Source organism: Cyrtonyx montezumae, unplaced genomic scaffold (assembly GCF_038088225.1).
Source record: "Cyrtonyx montezumae isolate F1298 unplaced genomic scaffold, pur_monq_1.0 scaffold_25, whole genome shotgun sequence".
NCBI lineage: Eukaryota > Metazoa > Chordata > Aves > Galliformes > Odontophoridae > Cyrtonyx > Cyrtonyx montezumae.
In genome coordinates, this window is record NW_027071992.1 from 8,181,189 (window position 1) to 8,206,277 (window position 25,089).

At 37.0% G+C, this 25,089-nt stretch overlaps 2 protein-coding genes across 3 annotated transcripts in view; both read right to left on the reverse strand.

Annotated features, from left to right (window-relative positions):
* The window catches only part of ITGA1 (integrin subunit alpha 1), a 318,815-nt gene that overhangs the window by 287,875 nt on the left and 5,851 nt on the right, over nt 1-25,089 (reverse strand). For both annotated transcript variants that reach the window (XR_010622425.1, XM_065739886.1), the window contains exons 2-5: nt 4,362-4,482; nt 1,373-1,485; nt 336-424; nt 129-243 (exon numbers count right to left, since the gene is read on the reverse strand). Coding sequence is in view for 1 of the 2 variants with exons in the window: in XM_065739886.1 (XP_065595958.1) it covers nt 129-243; nt 336-424; nt 1,373-1,485; nt 4,362-4,482 (438 nt within the window). In the remaining variant the exon portion in view is untranslated. The remainder of the gene's footprint in view (nt 1-128; nt 244-335; nt 425-1,372; nt 1,486-4,361; nt 4,483-25,089) is intronic.
* Nucleotides 21,003-23,317, reverse strand: PELO (pelota mRNA surveillance and ribosome rescue factor). The gene is made up of 2 exons (XM_065739871.1): nt 22,557-23,317; nt 21,003-21,583 (listed from the first exon to the last, which is right to left on the reverse strand). The coding sequence occupies exons 1-2, from the start codon at nt 23,280-23,282 to the stop codon at nt 21,152-21,154; spliced, it is 1,158 nt and encodes a 385-aa protein (XP_065595943.1). The 5' UTR covers nt 23,283-23,317; the 3' UTR covers nt 21,003-21,151.

Below are 25,089 nucleotides of genomic sequence, written 5' to 3' on the forward strand. Positions count from 1 at the left end.
CTTAACTTGGTAATGCTACTAGCTAAGGAAAGGAGTTTGTACTTTTTGGTATGTCTGTGTGTATACATTCATCTTGTTTGGCACTTTGTATTTTAAGACACACAAGAGAATTCCTGTGGCATGCATACCTTGTACAGATGGAGCAATTGCTTTCACAGTTTCAAAAGTGGAGCTGACATTGGAGCAGACTCCAGTTGTGTAATGCAAACGCCCACATTTATAAGCATAGAGCGGTCCACATGCCTTTAAAAGATCAAAAAGGGTGAAATGGTTGGTATGGTACCTAAGGAAAAAACACAAACTTCTTTTGAAACTGGTTAAAAGTTCTTTCTTACCAGAAAGCCTCCTTTTGGGTTAGTGACTAAGGTTGTTCCAAGAGTCATGTTTTCTTTTACTTCCATGACGTTAGGCACTGAAGTAGCATCTATAAATAGATTAAAATGTTAAGTATTCAAGAATGTGAAAACAAAATGTTAAAAGTATATATCTGCTACCATGGGGCTTCCAGCTTCTAAAATAAAACACAGACTAACACTGATTCCATCAAATATTTTAGCACCCCTTCATCCTCCTCTTTCAGTTGCAGTGAACAAGAAAAAATTCTGAGACTGGCTTTTATCCCAGAAAATTTGTCTGCGTTGCCATCTCAAATAGTTTTCTTTAGCTACAAAAATAAAGTAAAAATAACAGCATAATAAAAGCAAGACATTACTGTTCACACAGTTTTGTTAAATAGAGAACACTCTTTTTTTTTGTTAACCTTGTCTTGCTATACATGAATTATAGCTTTTATGTTTGCGACTTCTTTTTTTTTTTTTTTTACTAACATTAAGATTTTCATGGGAAAAGAAAAAATAAAAAAAATAGGGTGACAGGCATATTCATGAGAATTCATATCAAAAGGAAATCTTTCTGTGTGCAATTAGTATCTCTTGACTCAAGACAAAGAAAGGGATGAATATTTACCTACACCTTATTTGGGTACTTCACCTTGGCACTTTCTAGTTAGGTGATTATCAAAACCTTACTGAATAGGCAATAGGAAGGCTCTCATTGGCTTCAGAGAGCTTTGGAAAGGGTGGCCAATGAACCTAGGCTCCTTGGCCTTTCTGCCAGAACTGCCAAACCACAGCCAATCAATACCAGTCATAACAATATTTGGATAACACAGCCAATGCTCATTCTAGCATGTTTTCCAAAGGTCAATGAGAACTTTTAAAATAAAAATATTTTTGATATAACAAGCACAACTTCCTTCAGATTTACTTCTGGAGTCCTAAGTAAATGTTCTCTATAAAAATAAATATTTTTTTCTAAACAAAAATATCTTAAGATTTGAACCTCCACATATCAGCTCCATTTGCTTTCATACCTGGTAAATTCAGCTTTATGCAGGGGGATTGGTTGTCCTTTCCTACAGGGCATTTGTACACATCTCCTGTTCTTTTTTCAGGCTGGCCAACTAATGGAGAACCAATAAGTACCCTGCAAATGAAATATGTTACCTGAAATTTTGTCTTCCACCAAACGCATGAAAATTGGCAAATAAAATTTACATACAGAACACACCTACAGCAAGCTCTTCACAAAGAATATATATAGGATGGAAAGTAAGGAAAGTATCTAGTATGCTCATTCAGAAAATAAAAGCAGCTCTTCTGCCTCCTCTGTAAAAAAAGACATGGAAAGGAAATACTCCTATATACCAAATAGATATATAAATATAAATATTACCAGTGAGTGGATGAAAAATATTGTAAGTAGTATGGAAGAAAAAATATGTGTTTGTTCATATCATGCTTTATTTTTAACTTATTTTAGGAGAAAAATGTTACTGCTGAGCAGGGATCAAATTCAAAAGGATAGGCTCACAAGCACCAAGCAGAATGTGAGTCAGTAGTTCAAAATACATCACTTTTGGCTTTTTATTATGTGCAATTAAAAAAAATAATAAAATAAAATAAAAATATGTGTGTGTGTGTGTGTGTATAATGTCAGTATATATATTTACATATAATATGATAAAAAACCTCTATTCGTCTACAGTATTCTGTAAGCACTTATATTAACTTCTAACTCAACTTTTTCAGCAGACAGTGCTGTTTAGAGGTAGACACTGTTTTTGTTATCACATCTCTATTAGCTACACTACCCAGTGAATGACTACTGCATTCAATGTAAGGAAGAACTACAGTAAAATTAGAAGTCACAGCACATGATGGAAACAGAAACCCTGCCATTAAGAGTAATAGTTAAAAAAGATTTGTTCCTGGATGCTTAGGTGATTATAAATAGTTACTGAGAGAGCTAATTCTGCCTTTAATCATAAATTGATGATTCCAGAAGAAGATATTTGAACAGAATGACATAGGTTCATAGGTTCATAAGGTTGGAAAGGACCTACAAGATCATCTAGTCCAACCATCCTCCTATCACTATCCCTACCCAACTACTAAATCAAATCCCTTAGCACCTCATCTAAATGCTTCTTGAACAGAACAGGTAAGACATCACCTAAGGATTAAAAAAAGGTAGAAATGAGAATTTAAACCCAGTACACCATCCAGCTTCCAAATGAACGCACTGACACAGCTCACTGTGATTCAGTAGCATTTTTTAATATTTAAAAGCAAATTAAGTGGTCTGAACACATACTGGATCTGAATGATCTTTCAAGCTGTAAAATGCACATTTCAGCAAACACCAAAACTTAGAAGTGTGCATAACAACCTCTTGTACATCTTTGACTTCCATTTAACTGCAGAAAAGCTGAGTGTCCTTGACATTGCACAAGAGGTGATCAATCTCAGTAGGACTATGCCCACGTTGTGCTTTTTTCAGAAAAAAAAAACCAAGAGCCCTGTCAACTGAGGTAAGTGTTTTGAAAAGCCACTTTATCTGTTTGCCTAGTGGACTCCACTTTTCCTTTGAGAAACGACTGCAATCAGGTCTAGAGAAGATCTGCTTCTGCTGAAAAACCCTACTTGTGGTATCTAGGTACTGTTGTAACACCTCAAAGAGCACCACAAAAGCTTTGTATGTTTAAACTAGACTGCAGATTTCTTACTTCGTATGTTGCTGCATTGCAGGAAGCAGAAAGCTTGAAAATTTAGCAGCAACTTGGGAGTTTAATGTTCAAAGATATTGACACAGGACACTGGTTGAGTGTCCCCTTTCAGCCAAGGGGAGAGTAGACATGCCTGTTTCATATAGCTTTTGCACATACAAGGTTTCAGGACAGTCTGTGGCAACATTAATTACTGAACAGAATACCCGCTCCTAGAATGGACACCTTTTCCTAAAGGTCTAAATTAGCTCTAAAAAGGTCACTATTTGTCTTTCATTATCTGAACACAGATGGGTATTTAAATATCCTGCAACAAAGACAGTCAAGAACTAGCACTTTCAAAAGCAGGCTTTGCAATTTCATTTTAGTGAGCACTTCCCATGCCGAGAAGACTCTCAGAACCAAGCAAGCCTGGTGTGTGTAGAAAGGATCTACTGAGGCACTGCAGAGCAGCATGACCTGGCTGTCAAGTGGCTGCACGTCCTTCATCCAAGGCTGCCAGCAGGAGTCCCTGGGGTTTATCAAGAATGTCAGATTGCTGGCGAAGCTTGTGGAAAAACAGAGAAATCAGCTAACAACAATGTAGGCCTCAGGGTTCTCAAACCTTTCACCATTCAATTGCTATTTCAGTCCTCCAGCCCCATGATTTGCTTGTGATGTTTGCTCTTATGAGGGGAAAGCATAAGATGCTTATCAAAAGACTGATGAATAATGTAATAGTAAGCACACCAAAATCAAATTTGTAAATCATGAGAATTTTAACAGGTGAGGAAAGTGGTGCCAAGTCTCACATGCCAATATATTACCAATTGCAAGATAGAATTAGGCCTCCAAAAGAGAAGCTAGGAATTGCATTACTAAACATTGTGACAGAGAAATCTTCTCATCAGTCCTGCCAGAAACTCTGTTCAGATAACCACTGACAAAACACTACAGGAAAAATATATGGAAAACAGACTATGTAAAACAGGAGCAATTTCACTGGTGATACATGTATACCAGAAAAAATGAACAGTTATTTCATTTGGCAAATGGCAAAAAGAGGTCTCAGAACATAAAGCTCATCTCTAGCAAGGACGGAATTTACCCAACTTGTGAATTTATTTCTGCCTTTGAGGAAATCACTCAAGATCTAAATTTGAATTTGGCTCTTTTTCACCCAAACTTTGCAGGCTTATTTATGACTAATACATCAGTTTAAGAAAGCCCACTGACAGAAACAGATGCTGTTTAAATACTGGAACTTGTATCACTGAATATAATTTGGAGTTTAAACTTAAGAAAAGCAGCTTACCATTTTCCTTCTTCATTTTCATACTGTTGAACAGTGTATCCAAACATGTCTTCAAGAGGCCCACTGAAGGTCATTGCATTCTTCACATCAACATTAGAAGCGCCAATGAGGTGAAAGAGAACTAAAATAAATAAATAAATAAGCAAGGTAGCAATGTGCATGCAAACCAAGACTTTAAGATAACAAGGTTCAGTTACTGAGGCTAAATTATAAGGGTTTAAAATGGCACTTTAGGCATGTTTACCATAGCTAGAAAGAGACTTAGACTGTACTTTCTCACACTTACGTACAGAGCTATATTCAGAAATAGACTTCTGCAGCCAAAACCTACATGTTATTTTGAAAAGTCAAAATTACTGAATTAATTGTAAACATTCCCACTTGCACAAGAAAAAAGGCTTTTCAACTTTTCTGTATTCTTAATTTCTAGCAGTGATTTCTTTCATCCTTTTTCTGCTCAAGTTGATTTCAGATAATTAAGATTCATCTGTAGAGTGGTGCATTTAACACAAAGAGCCAAAACTTAGTCAAATTCATAGAACATCAAGACTAGTTGCAAAACACAATTATATTGAGCATTCATCTGAAATAAGCATCTCATGGTCATTTGCTGCAACTTACAGTTAAATAAAAATATCGACATACATAATCCTTGCTGCATTTCAAACCATCCAAGCAATGGTCAGTTACTGAAATACTTATGTTACTCATTACTGAGATGATGATGTTCTCATAGAAAGCTTGTTACTATAATTAAGCTCCCAAATGGTCAATACTAATCTGTCTCTCAGCATTTTATTTCCTGCTTAATGCAGCAAAATATCACAAAAAGACTTAGTAGGTATTTCCGGTCTCACTGGACAGCAGAAAAAGGAAAAGTTCATTCTGTGTTATTTCAGCTTTATTTCCTCCAGTCAGAGTCAGGAAATGCAAAGTAGGGAACATACAAAACGTACACTTATTCTTGTGAAAAGATTAATTAAAAGCAATGGGAAAAAAATTCATGGCTGACAGTCTGATGAGAAAAAAAATTGCAAGAAAAGTAACTCATGCATCTGCTGTCTTCACTAACCACTGAAGTATTATTTTGAAGGATGCTGCTATTTCTCTTTATATGAAAGGGATATTTTCCTCCCTCTTGGTCATTAAAATGTAACAAAATCAATAAAATATCACTTTAAAAATCAGTGAAGGTATCATAGTCTTAAATGTTTTTAATAACATTTTCAAAATAAATATATTTGCTATTATTTTGTGATGCATAGGATGAGGACATCATAACATAGAGTCCTAATTTACTGCTTAGACAATTAAACAGTTCCAGTGAGATTCTCTGCTGCAACGTCTATATATCACTAAACCTTTACATCATTCTGCCTGCAGAGGAGTTTCTTCACAATGCAGTGCTGAAGACTGTGATTTTTACATGGTTACTGAAGCTTTCTGAACCTGTTATGTGAACCATTCAGCATTTTTAATTTTAAAGAATACATATTCCTTTTTTTATATTTCAATATAGCAAAATTTGAAAATGTGAAATGCTAAACAAAGTAGAAGACAAAATAAAATAAAATAAAATAAAATAAAATAAAATAAAATAAAATAAAATAAAATGCCAACTATTTACTACTAACTTCCCAAAGCCCCCAAATTCTGAAAGAAGTCAATTGAGAACTAGAAATAATAATAGTATTTAAGAAGTAGAGTTAGTCAAATAAAAAGGAGCTAGGAGAGGTCAGACTGGTCAGAATTAAAAAGGAGGAGACTCCACAGAGCAGGAAACAGACTCGTAGTCTTCATTCACAAATTTTTTTTTGTATGCTAAATGCTATGTATTCAATGGATAACAATGTTAATGGAAGATAAAAACATTGTTTACAAACCATATAGGTTGGGTATCAGGCTGGATATCAGGAAACATTTCTTTACAGAAAGGGCTGTTAGGCACAGGAATAGGCTCCCCAGGGAGGCGGTTGAGTCACCATCCCTGGATGTGTTTAAAAACCATTTGGATGTGGTGCTCAGGGACATGATTTCACAGAAGGTTGTAAGAGTTAGGGTAGTATGGTTAAGTTGTGGTTTGACTTGATGATCTTTAAGGTCTTTTCCAACCTGAGTGATTCTATGATTCTATAATATAGGAAGAACATCTGGAAAATCTAGAAAGTACTGAAACAATGGAAGAACACAGAATAACTATCTTTTCTCACTGTCAACTTGCATTTACTCTTGAAGATACAACACTACACTAAACACTTGATGCGATCCAGTTGGGCTATAATTTTCCCCAACTTCCAACTCCAATTTACGTAGAAATCTGATGTTCTAAAGTTTGATTTTGTGTATACATTGTGTGGGCTATTTTCCTATGCAAACATCACGATTTCCTGTGGCTTCCTCATTCATCATAGTATATAACAAGCATATTGAATAAAAGTATACTTTGCAGATGGCAGACTGAAAAGTGGAGTTTGCAGTGATCAGTGTTACACTGCCAACTAATAACTTTACTCGAATGGTTTTCATGTTTTGTTTCATATTTTAGGACAATATTGTACAGAAATTGTCAATTCACAATATTAAAAAAAATGAAATTGTGACTGTGAAAATGATGCTTTATAAGCATTACATAATGAAAATACTCATGTAACAATATTTACCTCGTATTCTTCCAGATTTGCAATTTCTAAGTTGCATGCATTCACACCTGGTTCAAGGAAACTGGTGTAGAGAAAGTAAAAAGACTACTGGCAGAAGCAGTGGAAAAAGAGAATCTTGGAGAGAATCTTGGAGAGAATCTTGAGAGCTACAAGGAATGAGAACACTTTGAGGCGTACAGCACTTGGCTACATACATAGTTGCAGACGTAGGTAAATTAAGATTTTTAATGATTCTGTGATGTGTTAACAGAACGTCTAAGAAAGCAGGTCAAAGCACAGATCACAATATAAATGTTTATCAAAGGATAATACTGAAGTTTAAGCTTCTACGTTCTCATTTTATAACAAATAAGGCACTGCAGAAGAACTGGGACAAGGACCCTCTCACTGCTGATTTGAACAGTAAGGAAACTCGCTAGTGCACATGGTATTCATAGTTGAGTACAGTCTGTACCTATGCATGAAAGGTTAACACTCAGTCACCAAGACAACAAGCCAAATATTATTCTTACAGAGTATTGCAAACCTAGAGTAGTAGCTCATGCTTGTCCAGTAGCCACTAATAAGTTTTTTCCTTCCTTCTGTTTTACTTAACAGAAGTTTTAACCAAACTTTCATGCCATCCGCCTGGTTTTTCTGTTAAACTAGACAAAAATGCTTAAAATAGATTTTCCCAGCACTTGTCTATTGCCCAGACCTTTAACCTCTGCGGACAAAGAACTGCAGAATAGGCATCCACATTTTCTCAGAATAGATGAAAGGAAACATAACCAGAACAGCAGCACAGACTTTAACATCTGGCTCTTGACTGCTAAAAAAAAACATCACCAGAAATCACCCACAATAAATGACACCATGGAAACTAACCTAACCAAGAGAAGAGTTACTTTCAGTTAGGATATTTTGTCTCTGTATGGTCTGTAGCTAGTAACACTTGTACCCTCTATAATCAGAGGTTATTCTTGGAAAGGACAAGTTTGTAGGTTACATTGAGCAGGGCTTACCATGTTGGCTGCATACCAGTTCTTTCCATCAGAATGTGGTGAGTCACCCAGGTAGTCAAACACTTCCTGCTAAAGCATTTCAGACGCCCTTATTAATTCCTCTGTATTTTACAAGAAGAGATTTAAATAAAGCAAGTCTGAATGTAGCCATGGAAGTAGAAGTAGAAATGTCTTGAAAAAGTATGCAAAGCTAGAAAATAACGGGAAAGTCCAAAATAGGAAAGTCTGTAAGAGAAAAAGAACAGTTTGCATCCGTCCTTGGCCATAAAAGAGAAGTTTAAGATGAAGATTAAAATAAGACCAAAATATTTTATGGACTTCCCTTAAAGAAAAAAAAAAAAAAGAAAAAAAAGAAAAAAAGGAGAGAGACAGAAAAAGAAAATACTGTTTTGGTGTCTTGCAATAATATTATAAATACAATGGTATTTTAAAGATTTGCAAGCAATATAGGAGTGCAATATGTGAAACAGTGAGTTTGAGCCTGTTATGGTATTTTATGCCAATGGTGCAAAAGTCTACAGATCTCTACAGTACTTTGATAAAGTATATGAAGGAAGCAGCATATATAGAATTTACTAGCAAGTGTTGTGATTAGTTAGGGAAGCAGGATTGGGAGCATTGCCTTGGCCTCCCACAAAAACTTAATATGAAAACTATATAAAATAATATCATCCTTTACTATTAGATAACACTTTCACTTGAAGAAACTGACACCACTGAGCCCTGGCACATGTAAGCATGTGCTGCAGCTCTCAGTAAGCTGAAATCAAGCCAGTAACAGAGAACAAGCCATGTTCTTCAGAAAGTGCAGTGCTGAAGCTGAGCAAGCACAATCCCCCCAGAAGTTGTTTCTCTTAGCTGCACCAAGACAAGAGAAAACATGTATTTGCTTGCAAAGATGAAATAATACATGCAAAGTGATGACTCAAGCATACAAAAGTAGATTATTTGCTGGTGCACTGAAGGGGAGAATCTTCATATTTTACCTTTTACTTTATGTGTGATAATGTCACTGCAGCACCATACACAACTTATGAAAAAAAGATTCAGTCACTGACAACCCAAGTGGAAAAAAATATGACTATGTGGTACAATCACCATCTGTGAGATGGCAGGCCAAAGTGCTTTGGCCTTAGTGCTGAAGGCCACAGAGGCTGCGGTAGGAGCCTGCACTGCATTCATTTCTGGCTGACTAACTATCGTTGTATTTCAAATAAAGCTGTAGATTAAGGAAAAAAAAAAGTTTAACTTTTGGACATTTTTCAGTAGCGCTTTAATTGAGCCTTTTCTTTTTCAGGGCTACAAAGGAATCTTTGTGTAATTTTGCCTCCAGCTTTTTTCTTTAATCTTTAACCTCTGAAAAGTAAAAGACTGACTTTCTGGAATAAGCTCATATTATTAAAAAAGGCTTATCATTAAATGTAGATAAATATCCAGAAAAAAAAAAAAGACAAAGAAATACATGTTTGAAAGTGGTTCCAGATTCAGTAGCCACACACTTTTCAAAGCCAAATTTCAAACTCATTAAATAAAGCTTCCTCTGCCAGCTTTTGTACTGAATAACTTGTACTGGAAAATAGCTTTATAATGTGGTGTCGAGCCTGAAAATATAATGAATCAAAGCTTTGTAATGTGATCCCAAATGAGTAACTCAATGCAACAGTTACAACTTCTGTAAATACAATAGCAGAAACCAAGAATATCTGCTCCACTCAGCAGCCATCAGAATAAAACCATTTTGTCTAAAGCTTGGAAGCTTTGAAATCATGCCTCTCACTGGAACATTTCTTAGCATTTTGCAGTTTCACACAGAGGGAGAAAAAGTCTTAGAAATATGCAGTTGCTTACAAAAAACGTGAGGTCAGCTATTAGACATGCACAAATGTATACAGGCTTAGAAAATTTAGCAGCTTGACGAAACCCAAATAATTCCCAGAAAATGTTTGAGCTTCGGTGATGTTCAGTCTATTCACTGAATGTTGCATTCTTTGTTGTCAAAGACCATTTCCTTCCACTATATCTGTTCCCTAATATCTACTAGACATTTAAAATTTAGATTAAATTTATTTATACTCATTGCATTTTATTCCAATTTCACACAAAAGTATAGTTAAAGGTGATGCATGCTATCAGAATCAGAAGTTCAAAAAGGAGTAACGAATTAGTTTTGTGTAAAAAAGTTGACTGAATAAACAAGGTTTTGTCCTAAAAAAAACCAACAACAACAACAAAAAAACAACCCCAAAATGTTCCTTAAAGCAATCTCCAAAACTAATCACAACTCGTACGTTTTCTTCAGTGCAAATTTTCACTAGATGAATAGGAGGAATTAAATATAATGTTTCAATTGATTTTCTATGGGTTTCGTTTGTGCCTTGTTACACCAGATCTCAGTTTTGTCAGCTGATATCCTGCTGCTGCTAAGTAAACCTCTGTGTAGCCTTATAGACACCAGCACAATAAGTCAGGTACAGTTGTTGCTCCAGAAAACACATGCTTAGCAAGCATCAGTTCCTGAGTGATTTTTCATCTGACTTTACTTTGTTAACTGGACTGCTAAAAGGCTTATTTCCTGTCAATTTTGTTTCTCTTATGCTAAATATAAAACCCAAGTAGATTCAAAAGAATCTTACACTTCCTTTTATACAAGTATGGAGCTATTTGAGCATCCAAAGCCTTATTACTCTTATCCTGCTAAATAATTTCTAAATATTTCTAAATATTCTTTCCAGATTTCCAGATTTTCTTCTGTAGGAGGAAGCAAACTCAATTTTTTTCTACTCAAACAAGGAGCTCCAATATCTTTTCTAGCTTACGTTATCACAAAAATCTCTTCACCTCAAGTAACAGATTCTCAACATTATGCCTTTGATTCAGTCTGAAAAGATAGCTGGATTGCGCAACTGCTTAAAAAGATAGCATGACCAACTTGACACAAGACCACTCCATTATTATTAATTCTCAGTTTACATGCATTTTTGAATCACAGAAGTACAACACAGCATATGAAAGATCGTAGAAATGTATCAGAAATTCTGAGGCAGAGATGTTAACCTGTACTCAACAGCAAGCATTATGCCTATTCTCCACCCAAAAGAGGTTTACTTTGAAAGAGTGACGGCTTCAACGTGTTCTATATCTTTTGTAATCCAGTGTATTAATATACTATACGATCAAGGAAAGAGAAAGCACTGAGTACTACTTATGGGCCAACAACACAAAATTGGAGTAAATCACTACCTGTTAGCATTCAAATATTAATGACTAATGAATGCCACTGTCTATATTCCTAATTTTCTCATAAATCCACCATCTGGGTGGGGACATACACACTTCAGTGTAAAATCTCAGATATGTACATTAGAAGAAAAAGTGAAAAACAACTTTCAAATATAGTTAAGTTGTAGAGAACACCTTTCCTTATATTTCTGATAATATATCATATACGATAATTTTCACTGGAACACTCCTGAACACTTGTTTTCTTCATTTGAACCATTTTCTAGCAGAGGGAACCACTATATTGTCCTGTTTTTCTACTACTTAAAGATAATAATTCCAAGTTTCCCTGTTCAAAATATTTACATACAAATGTGCATGGAAACTTCTTCCCAGTGCAGTGACAGAGCAGTGGCACAGCTGCACAGAGAGGTGGTGGAGTCTCCTTCTCTGAAGACGTTCAGGACCCACCTGGACACCTACCTGTGCAACCTGGGCTAGGGAGCTGCTTTGGCAGGGGGTTGGACTAGATCATCTCTGGAGGTACCTTCCAGCCCCTACAATTCTGCAATTCTGTGATACTTCAATGGAGACCTGAAAATTCTTGAAGAGACCTTCTTAGCAAAAGGACTTTCTCATCGTTTGTCTCAAAGTTGTTGTATTAATGGTAGCTAACTATGAGTTGCAGCAGCAAAATGAAAAACAAATGGATTTTTGAGACACTAAGCTCCATTTAAACTGCACAGGTTGATGCTATGACAGCACTCTTAGAAAGGCAAATATCCTAGTACAGTTTTTTTGTTTCAAAACTTACTATTACTGCTCGTTGGTGAAAGAGAAGGTAAATCACAGCAAATACGTTTTTCTATCCTATCTAGAGAAGAAGTCTTCCCTTGCACTGGGTAGTTTAGATAATATCAGCAAATGTTACTATAGATTTTTAATTTTAACTGAGAAGTCCAAGCAAATGACCAGTGTAGTCGTAAGTCCAACCATCCATGATCATAAATTATTTTCCTAACGTAGAAGTGGCCACAGAAAACACCACCACTGCCTGCCATGAAAGACATGGTACCTAGAGAAAAACTGAAGATCAGTGAAATAAAGGCTTGCTCATTGTTCTAAATTTTGCTTTTCTATTTGTATGGAACCACCACAAAAACAGCTGCTGCTGCACTGGCTAATTTGTAGACTGCTGTTATGAATATTTATTCACCTTACTGAAGCAGCATTACACACTACACTGTATGATCTAGGACAATCACAGAAACTTTTATGGACTCATTATTTTGTATGTTGGTTTATTTGGGAGAGGAACAGAATTTATGGGCAACTGATAGAAGCTAACCTACTACACATGAATTAACATACCAGTATTTCAGGAAGTGGCATGCAGTGCTTGCAAAAATAAATAAATTGAATAAATAAATAGGAAAAAAAAAAAGAGAAAAATAGAAAAAATGAAATATGAGGTCAAAAGAACAACTTTCCATCTGTATCTCACTACTGAAACAAAAGCTAAACCTATAACATGTCTCTAATGTAGGTTAGAAGCTTATTCCCTGAAGTGCTTATGTGTGACATCTCTGAAGTGACATATACTCAAGAGCTGTCCTTCTACCACTGTCATTTCACAGTGCACTTTGGGAAATAAAGTAATTTTTTAAACAGCAGTTAAACTAGCAGTTTTTAAACATTGCATGAAAGATAATATTACTTTCTATGTTATATGTTTGTATTTTTTCAATTAAAATTTTAAGAACTTATCCAAAAGCCATGGATTAATATCGAGAAAAAACATCAAGAAAACTTGATGCGTGATAAGCGTCTCATCAATCACTTCTGCTGTTTTTAAAGATTAAGACACTCCAGCAGCATGAAGGACATTACCAACCCCTTTTGCTGTGTTGTCGGCATAGGAATTTTATTAGCAAGCCAGCTGAAAGGGTCAGAGAATTAAAAAAAAAAAAGTTCTTTTTACTCCAAATGTCCTTTTTACTGGTCAAGAAACAAATCAAGGATATTTGGAATTGGTCATGCAGAGATTTTAAGAAAAAGGTTTGTATCCCTCTCAAAAAAATTATCTGGATGCTAGACGGAGGAAAACAAAGTGTATCTAAAAATCAGGATAAGAGAGAGCTTTCTGTGTGACTTATTGGAGCTCATAACTTACATTTCCCACCCACAATACATGAAGTACACCTCATTTTAAGATATATGACCAGCTTTGTCCTGTTCAGAAAAAAGTATTTAGGCATTAACAGAAGCTCCACAGAGTACCTTTTATTCTTACTTGGAAACATGTGCATCAAATTCATCAAAAATCCATCGAAGCTTAACAGTGAAAGTAAAATTTCCTCACATGTAGATGCCACTGGTCCAGGGAAAATAGAGTTTTTCAAAGCTCTGGTTCTGGTGGTGATATTTAAGAGTGAATTTGTTTCTCAAGCTAACAAGAACTGCAGGGTTGAAAAAGGACTCCTGTTCAAACAACGAAGAACCTAGTGTCACCAACTTTGGTATCATGGTGGCACAAATGTATAACTTAAATATTGTAGTCATATAAACATGGCAGTTCAAAATGCCTCTAAAACAGCAGCAGCAAGCACCCTGCTTTACAGGGTAAAGATATAAAGATACAGAACATAAGGTACATGATTGTTGCATCCAATCTATTGCTGGCAGCTACATCGTATCTCTCACATAACAATCTCTCTTAACAAGTTACATGTTAAAGAGATCTTCTGCTCTGATTATTCCATCTGGAAAGCTACTCCATCTTCTTGTGCTCCAGCAGTAGAAATTTTATGCTCTCTGAAATATATTTACTTCTTGCTCTTTTGTCAGATTGTTTAAGCTAGAGAACAAGGCAGTTTTAAAAGTGTTATGGAAATAAAACCAAAAACATTTAATTTTACTTTTGTCTAAAGCTCTAAACATTTGTCAGTAACAATTTCCATTGTGATCTGCTTGAGGAGAAAGACTAAAAAACTTTACAACCTATTTGGTCTACAGCATGTCTTCAAAGTTAGGAAAGATTAGACTTACAGCTGTCATCATACATTGTCAACATTTATTTTGTCTTTTCTGAACTCTAAATAGAATTTGTGTTATAATAGTACAGCATTGTGCAAATAGATGTGCATGAAACACGCAGTCACATAAGCAACTGTAGATCTCTTTATCAAGAGGTTTGTATGCTTGACTGTTCAACTAAATGACTGCCTATTATATTTTTAATAACTCATGTCTGAGATAAGTGAAAAAGGATAAAATCTTGCAATTTGTCTGACTTAATTGTCTGGTTACTAAAAAACAATGCTTCTTTTGAAAAATAGAAACATTTAATAAAAACATCTTTCAAAATGGTAACTTTTCTGACTTTCTAGCAGCAGCTTCTCAATATATTTGTTCTCAGAAATGCTGTAACATTTATTTCAATCATGTTAATTTTTTTTTCCTCAGGAATTGACTACAGACCATGCTGAATGCCTTTGTCTTTCACAAAACAAGAAATTTTGCTTTTATATATATATATGATTCCATAGATGACATTTCTTTAGCCGTGCCATCAGTAATTGTAGTGACTACATAATGAAAGGATTAGCAAGTTCTCTTGAGTTCTCAATATCACAGTTCCTAGTCTCAGCCTTAAGGCTCCACTTCCTTCGATACAAGATTAATCATATTAGCTGGTATCTTAGAACAGAACAATCCAGTTGGAAGAGACTACATATATTTATTTCTAACATACACTGCTGCTGTTTTCAAGGATGAAGTATCACACCCAACACAGCATCTCATATTTTTGGTTATACTGTAACTTTTCACTCTTCCTCACTGCTCTAGAAATTTGGAACACTCCGTCATTATGCAGCTGCTCCTATTATGCCTCCTACCACCACTGCCCTGAAGTACCAGCTGACAGTGAAGACAGATGCTGTTGTCATAGGTTTGGCAGATCTGTCACACAGCAGATGCTCTCCCAGTAACAGGCAAAGAAAAAAAAAATCTGTTTAAGCTCCTCTCCTCTTATCTACCCTATAACAGTACAGCAGTTTTGATGGGGATAAAATAGTCATCTTTACAAAAGGGATGGAAATGTTTTTATAGCAATTATTTGAGTAAGACTATAGAATCATAGAATGGCCTGGGTTGAAAAGGATCTCAAAGATCATCTAATTTCACCTCCCACACTATGGGCAGGGTCACAGAGCCCTAGAGCAGGCTGCCCAGAGCCACATCCAGCCTTGCCTTGAGTGCCTCCAGGGATGGGGCATCCACCACCTCTCTGCGCAAGCTGCTCCAGTGCATCACTGCTCTCTGAGTAAAAAACTTCCTCCTCATATACAACCTAAATCTCCCGTCTTAGTTTTAAATCATCCCCCCTTGTCCCATCACTATCAACCCATGTACACCGAGCTTTAAAAAAAACGAACAAAAAACAATGCAAAGTAAATTTCTCACAAACAAAAATCTAAACACTTAAACCACTATTAAACACTTGAAGTCACCAAGCTGAACACACAGGTTAATGAGAAAATAATTATCTTCAGCAGAACCTGTTGCAGGTTTCAAAACCTCAGAAGCCTTTGAAGGAAAAGTTGGTGAGCAGTTAATAATTACCCACCAGACATCATAAATGCAGCACTTGTTGCCTAGCGACTGTAACTGAAATTTTGAAATCTAAAGATAAGGATCGAGCCTCTGTGGTAAAGTCACTATTTCAGCTACAAAACACAACTATGAGCTAAGTGTCTTTAGCTTTGTAGTGGAGACACTACATACTGTGAGGATACCACATTTTTACACCCAGGTACCTGTATTAACACATGTTCAGTGTTTCATTTCCTTCTTTTGACATCTTACCAGCAAAAAGACAGCTAAAACCGCCTGTGCTTAGAAAACTGAGGACTTGTCATGAAGTTGTATGGGGAATAAACTGTCTTCAAAAGCAAGATTTGTCTGAATGCTGTGAGATCTAAAATCTTCTTTGGAACACTGAACTCTTTTCAGGAGTATTTTCTGAATCAGACTCTGGCTGCAGTATGCTATGCAGGTACAGTCCCAGCTTTAATTCAGTTTTCTTTCCCATTAAGATCAAAATCCCAAGAAGCATCCTCTATGCGCCAAGAGATTCAGCATCTGAGTCAAGGTGCAACACTTCTGCAAAATACAGAACAGTGCTTCCCAGAGCTGTTCACAAAAGAGAAAGCACTTTTAGCCTGGACCAACAGCTTATCAGAAAAGGATCTTAAGCTTAATACCTTCAGTTCTGTATTACTCCTTAAACCCTAGAGTCTTTCCTCACTATTCTAAGCTTGTCTTTGATTAGGAATTGCATTCTGGACCAGACAAAAAAAACTTCCATAAACTCATTAAACGTACATTCCTGAAAAGGAGGACTGCTTTCAAACAATTAACATTCTCTAATGGAGAAGCTACTTTGCCAGAGAATTCTTGATCGTCTCCAATTTGACTTCGAGTAACTAATAAAGCAATATGAAAGTAATTACATTAGCTATGAATTTAGCATTTCCCAAACAGAAGGCAATAAATTAGAAATTGGTGCAGCAGTATCTGACAAAAGCTGGCAGTGTTTGAAAGTCCTGCTTTGTGCTGCATTTCCCAGGAGATACTGATTATTTTCAGAAAACAACAAGCATAGCTTCTGAGAAATTTTCCATGCACTCCATTTTAGGTTAAAACATCTTATGAATTTTTTTGACAAAAAGTATACAGCATTTCTAATTAAGTTAATAAGCTTACAGAGAATATGCACTAAACTTTGTATTCTGGATCACAAAAGCAGTTATTCACAAATCAAAGTCAATGCCCTACATGAGTCAAGTATAAAAAATGCAGTAAGACTAAGCATTATGCTTCTTAAGCAATTCTTGGGGCAACTGTCACGAGAAGCTAAACAGCCAATGTTTACTCTTTCCCCTGCTGAAATAGCCCAGGCTTGACCCATGTCAGAGCCTGAATTCAGAACTGTAACAAAAACCACAAGATCCAAAAGGGTAGGCTTTTTCTTAACTCTAAACTAGCAGTACAGTAAGTTTGCAAAATATTTTCCTGTACTAAACTTGAACTCAGTAGTCTCTAAATCCAGGATGTGGCTGTTACAAGAGTACCAAAGACACAGCAAAATCAGCTACTGCAACAACTTCACTTTTATTTTATTCCCATCATCTTAAAGCAAAAAGAGAGTTCCTAAATCCCAACAGCACTGAAGCACTTATCCAAACATTTAACTTTTTTAACAACTTGCAGGCATTTTAAAGGAACTGAGATGGAACAGAATACCCACAGTTCTATCGTTCTTCACATTAGCACAATTTATGGGAGAAGAAACGTTAGTACCCATCAATCTGAGCCACCTCAGCAGCAAGCTACCTCAGCATTTTAGTAACTTCATTCCAAAATAAGAGGTTTAATTCTATTTTAAAAGAGAGAAACATAAGACCATCAGAGAAAAAACTTAAAAAGTCTGAAGTTCTGCTGTATTTAAGAAACAAGGAAGTAAGTAGATTTCTGAATAAATTCATCCATTTCTTTTTAATACAACTTGAAAGAATTCAAATTCTGAGTCATAACAAGGATTCCTATTTGCTGATGCTCTAATTTTCAGTATCAATTTGTTAAAACTGCTTTCTTTGACGATCTGTAGAAGAAATAGACCACACATTGGACAAACATGTCTTCAGATAAAACAACTGCATGAACAGTTTTGAACATTTTTGTCTTGTAAAATAAAAACTAATCTGACAAAGGGAAAAAAACAAACAAAACAAAACTAAAAAACCCCAAACCAAACACATTCACCCAATTGCACTTTCATTCCCACCTTATCTTTATGAAACTTAACACATTTTCTGGACGGATGATGCAGTGTCCAGACGGAAATTAAATAAGCTCAACTTATACATAAGTCAAAGAAGGCATCTATAATAGATGAATAATAGCCCTTTCATAGACAAATGCAAACAAGTGTCAGCAGTAGAGAAGATAAATTAAGAAATTTTTTAAAGGGAAGTTTTTACATTCAGGGCTACTTAACGTTTGCAATACTGATATAAAGTGATGAAAATTATTTCAGACTACTACATGTCTTTAAAAACATCAATCATGCTACAGCACAAATTCAGCTAAGAGCTATCTGGTCCTTGTTATGGTGAGAGTGACAAGACAATGGCCACAAGCTCATTTATAACCATTTCTTAACTCAGAGCATGCAGTGGTGAACACAGAAGGAAGAAGACATCCCTGTGCCAAATACTATTAAGTGGGGTGCAATTTTAATAAATATTCATCTTCTATTTAACTTTATAATCACAAGATAATTTTGGTCTTTTATGGTGGCAGACTCATATTTTGCAACAGACTTCATCCTACTAGCAACACCCAAAATCTGATATAACAATAACTGGATTAAAAAGCCAAAGGTGACAGAATTAATAAATTGGGGCCTGATCCCATTTTTTTTTTTTTTTTGCAGGAGAGACTCTGTGAACTAAATAGATTTATTATCAAGATAATCTCATGATACACTTCCCAACAAACAGTAAATATTAAAAACTGCAGTATGTAATCACTTATTCTGAAAATGGAAACATTTGAAGATAAAACAAGCTACTAGCTCAAAGATTTATGTCACAACACAATACAAACCAAATCTTAAATACTAATAAAATTAATAAATCATGGTGTAAGAAACCAATTTACACACTGTGGACTGGTTTTATTTCACACTTACTTCAAAAGTGTGAAATGGGGTACCTACTTCAAAAGAAAAGACTTCAGTAAGTGTTAACAGAATAGGAAAATATTTTTCTTCTGATTTAGATAACATACAACTTCTGTGCAAGAGTTATCTAGAACCAGACCTTAAGGCATTTATTAATCAAATATTCAAAATACTTTTATTTTAAAGATACTAGCATCCCTGGAACTGTGCCAGGTTAAGCATCTGCACTACTGAATATAGCCTACTTTTAAAACTGAGCCCATAAGCTGTTTCCTGAAACAGGATGCATTTGTCTACAGAGCGCATGTATATTTATTTTACTATAAAAATGCTTATAAAACAAGAAATCCCACCCTTCCATACTTTGGACAACTAGATTTGTACTTCTTTCAGAGACTTAATGACATGAGAGCAGTAGCTAAAAAAAGAAAAATATTCATAACTTGCAAATCCTGTGTAGAACTGTTATTCCAACTGCAAAAAAAAAAAAAAAAAGAATCACTATGAATGTTTTTTCTTACCAAATGCTTGACTATTTGCCTCTTTGTATACTACCAAAATATATAAGGAAAAGACAGACTTAAAAAAAAAAACAAAAACCTGCCACTGAAACTTTTTTTCTTTTTTTCCACAAAAGTATACAGTAAAAAAATTTCCAGTTTCCTTTTAAGTGGAATAACAATCTTTAATTTGGTCTGAAAAAAATTGCATACAATTCCACAGTTTGTTTGTCTTTTTACATTTGAGGGCTTTCAACTCCATACATGTTCCTATAAACAGTTAAGGCTGGTGTTTCAGTTTATGCAATATAGCATTACTTAATACCAAATTCACAGTGTTGGCACACATTAGCACTGAAAGCACTATTACTTTCTTCTCCTAAAACTATTTTACCCAGAATAAAAGTTTCCAGTTTTTGTTGACCGTTCTGTGGGTATTCCAGATGAAATTTATTTTTAGCCAGATTCCAGCTTCCTCTTCCACTGCCAGGTTTAAACAAGGAATGCTTATTTACACCTACCACCTTCATCACCACAAACTGATTTAAATTGAACGAACAGTATTCTAGGTTCAATTTCACATACTTATGCATGTCAGAATCTAAAAGCAGTTTATGCTGAGGAAGCACAAACAATATTTCTTCACTGCCCAAGTGAAAAAAACACAACTTACTGTGGCTCTCATTGAACAAATCAAATAATTGGGAGATTTTGACTGTTGCCATTGCCTTAAGTAAACATTACAAACTTTGAAATGGAATTTTAATCTCCATATGGTACTGTATATTTTTTTAAAAAGGCAACAGATACCAGATTATAAAATTACTTCCATTGTTTTGCTGTCAAAAAATTCCTAATGAAAACTAGGGACCTAATTCTATTAGCCTTACACATATATTCATATGGCTTCATAGAACTGGTTACTAAATAATTTTGGAGTCAATTCATCAGGATACAGTCAGTGGTAACACATACCTTGTCACCTCCCCCTGACCCCCCGCCCCACCCCAAGACAATTCCCCAAAGAGCACTTGAAAAGACAACTGAAACAGACACACTGACCTTGACAATCTGTCAGGTACATACTATCACATTAGAGAAAACTGTTACTCTAAAAAGCCTAGTTTTTGAAAGATCGCTTCAAACATTTCACAGAAAGCCTACAAAAGATGATCCATTTCTCAACCATTCTTTCTAAGATGTGATAAATGGTAAGACCAAGTAATAGTTTAGATGTCACGCATGAAGGAATTTCTATTTGTAATATAGTTTTCAAGTATTTGAGCAAAAATAAAGAGAATCTGACATAGTTTTCTGCTTCTCAGTTTATTATATTTTTGTACACATTCCAAAACATTAAGCTGAGAGTTTGCCTTAACATAAAGAATAGGTAGCTTTGGGGACAGATCTGTTTCTGGTACCACTGGAGGTCCAGGTATAACTCACAAAAAAATCAGCCCTAATTCTCAGCATTCCAGTGATCTTAACCATGGAACAGATATCCATTTATGCGGTGTTTAAACACACAGTATAAGAAATACTATCAAAAACTTAAATTACATGTCACGGTATGTCTGCACACAGTATTTAGGAAGGAAAGACTTTTAATGTCATTTTGATGTCACATGGAAGGGAAACTGTGAAACGAAGACACTCATCAATCCTCTTCAGAGCTAGATTCATCCTCCTGGTCAGACAGCTCAGCAACAGGGAAACGCAGGATGGCTGCCACCCCTGTCAGCTGGCCAAGCTGCTCCCCAGACACATGAAGGCTGGAGAAAATGCGCACTGTGCCCATGTTCTCCCGTACACTATCTACCAATTTAACATACCGGGCACGTGTAGCCACATCCTGGTGTCGGAAGAGCTCATCACTGATCAACAAAGTATCAATGGCCATGGCTTCATTGGCCTTTTCCACATGTTTTAAGCCATAAAAAGCCCGGTCAGGCTCATGCTGCAGCATTTTGTAGAAGTCATCTAAGGCTTTGACCTCGCCCGCTGCTTTAGTGTCAGAAAGACGGCTAGTTACAGCTGGGTCACAAAGGGCCTCCTTCAGTGCATACTTGTGTCCTGATGACGAATGCACCTGGAGTAAACAAAATCAGATTCTTTCTTTAATACAATATACAGTTTTCTTGATTAGTGAATCACAATTATCCTCCACAATACAAATTTACCTTGATAATAACCTTCTTGTCTCTTCCTTGGAGTCTATAACTCTTTTTTTTAATCTTTTTTTTAACTCTCCTGCAACACAAAGCTTAACCTAAATCCCACGAACTGTATATTAAGGGTAGGAAAAATAACACCCTTCTTCAGAAACTACTTATTTAAAGCAAGCTGTTCTTGACAGCACCTAGAGCAGGAGTATCTCTAACTACTGAGAAAACTTAACCCTCTTTATTTTAAAACACACAAGAAGAGGACGATCTCCCCATGATCCTCCCATTTCGCAAGTACAGATTAGGCCTGCAACAATTCCAAAGCGATACAAGAATCCTTATGAAAAGGAAAGCTTATTTTTTCAACCTGACTTTGCCTATTTCAGTGGAAGGCAAAAGCAAACAGGCAAACAAAACAAAACAAACCTCAACCAACTAGAAGAATCAAGAATAGGTAGCAGTGTTATGGTCTACACAATCCATAACTAACAGCAACGTTAACTAACCTATATTACTTCCCTTCTTTTAAAAGATGTAAAAGCTGCTTCTTAACATACACGTTACACAGCATGGCTGATTAATGTTATAGCTAAACTGTTTCTCAATTTGTAATTCGTTATTAGTTGCATATTAAATATGCATTTAAAGGCAGTTTAAAATGCTAAATATTTTCTTCACTTCATGCTAAGTTATGCTAGGAAAGAAAAATCCCATAAAGTTGCCTAACTACTTTATAACTCCAGGGGTGTGAGAGTAATTCCTCTATGATGCTCTAATAGAAAGTTATTTCCTCCAGTAAGAGTATCACTTCGCCATCCTCCTTGCAGTTCTCTTTTCATAACACACAAGACAGCCCTTAACCCACCTTTTAAACTTTCTAGAGACATATCTCCTTACCTGTAAAAACTTGGATCTATTCTCCAGTAAAAGCTTGTTGTCAGTCTTGACAGCCTGCTGGAACATGTAATCACAGAACTGCTCTCGTACGAAGCCTGGGCTGGCCACCAGTACACACTTCACCACCTCAAAGTTGATGTGCCGCTGGATGGCCTGCACCACCTGTTCGTAAAACCTCTCTAGGGCCCGATCATGCTGGCTGCAGTTCCCTTTCCGCTTGCGGGGAATGTTCACTTCCACTTTGGCACGAGTGAGGGTCATGCTGGGGGTAACCAGGCAGACGTGTGCCAATCCCTCCTGCATAACCACGGCTGCCACATCAGCACTCCATGCCGGGTCGCAGGCCTGCTCGATGCGTTCCAGCACCACGCTGTCCCACTGTTTCTTCGCCAGTGTGAACTGCCGGTTGGGCTCCAGCTCGATGGTGTGGTAAGCCCCCATCTTGACGTACTCATTCTCCTGGATGTTGGTGCCTTTGACCCGCAGCTGGCAGGCCTGCGAGTCAAAGTCGATGGCCTCCACGCACAGCGTGAGGGTGGTGCGGATGCGATTGCTGCCCACGCTGCCCGTGGACGACTCGGTCTGTACTTTGCGGATGGTGGAGGCCCGCAGGCTGTCACCCACCTGCAGCAGATTGTAGGTGTGCCACATGTCCTCGGGCTCCTCGGGGATCAGCGTCACCTGGCCCGCATTATCCTTCTCCAGGTCCTTCCTCACCAGCTTCATCCTGCCGGCGCCGCGCCCGCCTTCTCTTCAGCAGCGGCGGCCTTCCCGCGCCCGCCTGCCCTTCAGCAGCAGCGGCCGGCCCCAGCCGGCCTGCCCGCCCCGGGACGCCTCGCGGCGGAGCCAGGCGGGACGTACCCAGTCGGCCTATCCCCGACCGCTGACGGGACGCGGACCCGCGGCGAAACCTGTGCTTCCCCAGCGGCAGCCACCGAACACCTCCAGGCCCCTCAACAGCCTCCTCGCCTCACACCACGCGCATGCGCAGCACCTACAACAACCCTGGAAAGACGCATGCGCCGAGACCATCCTACGGGGCGCCTACGGAGCGCGCGCGGCTTGCAGCTTTTTTTTGGCATAATGCGCATGCGCAATGTCTCCCTCACGCCGCCAGTACAACCATTACGAGCTGGCGCATGCGCACGGCGCTAGTGGTCAGACGGCGCTGTCTGTAGGCTTGGGCGAGAGCTTCACGTCTGGTCCCTGCAGGCTCAGGTTTCTGGCGGAAAACCTGAGGCGAGAATGGGGCAATACTGGTGCTGCTCCGCGCGGTGAGGCGCGGGGAACAACTGGAAGTTGTGCAGGCATGTAGGTGTGGAAAGTCGTGGACACAGATTAAGGAGATGAGAAAAGTACAGCTAAATAGCTTATTTCCTTGCTGGGATAAGTGTAAACTGCAATATTTATCGCAATCACATCGAACTGAGACATCACAGTCACAACACAGAGTCACATCGAACAGGCACTGGTATCTAATATCTGTTGAGGCATAAAAGAAGCAACTAGAAGATAACGTTCACAGATTGCAATGAAAACAGCCAAAAGTAATGCTAAAGCCTGAACTGTTAGTTTGACATCACTCTTAAAAAGAGCTTAAATGTTTCAGTTAAGCTGACCCTGTCTTTTTATACATTTTACCTTCAGTTATGCTCATACACAGAAACCTGAGCTCGTTCCTTAATCTCATGTCATTGCAGTCAGAGTGAGACTGCTCTGAGAACCATCAGCGAAATTCATAAAAAATTTGATGTTTTGACATGATGTTGAGAACTCAATTTGCATCCTAGACAAATTTAACAAACCAGAAATAATATTAAAATAGCAATACAGTTCTGCAAATTCTGCTTATTTCAAAATATTGTATGATGCTGAAAACTTTTTAGAAGGAATATTGCGAGTTTGTTAAGAAAGAGGGAAAACAGAAGAATGGAGACTAGAAGGACGTAAAGGCTGGAAAGCGAAAATATTTGATAAAAGAGAAAATATGTTTCTTTTTCAGTGTATCAGGGCAACGTGAACAGATAAAATAAGTTTAGAATGTCTATACCTCAGCCATAACGGAAAATCAAGAGATACCTTAACTGTTTTAAATTTGCTGCCTTCCCCTTGGTTAAGAGAAACTTTGTGGTTTCCTTTAGTTTCTTAAGAAAATATTTCAAAAAAGTAAAGTATTTGGACTGAATGATTTAATGAGATACAAGATTAGAGTTTGCAAAAATCATATCTCCCAATATGGCATAATTAATGTAAATAGTTTAAATTTCTCTCAAGTATCAGGCACTGGCCACTGATTAGAACAGGACGCTGAACTCATATCTGGCTCAGTGACATGCATTCAGTGTTCCTAATCTTGATACTGATGTAAAAACAACTTTATCAGATATTACATAACAGGATTTATTTATGAGACCTCAGACTCTCTTCCTATGAGTACACATGCTGAACTGTTAGCATGAGTACTTTCACAGAAGGAAACTGGACCACCCTAGGGAGTAAAACATAAGCACACACATAACTATTTGTTTAGTTT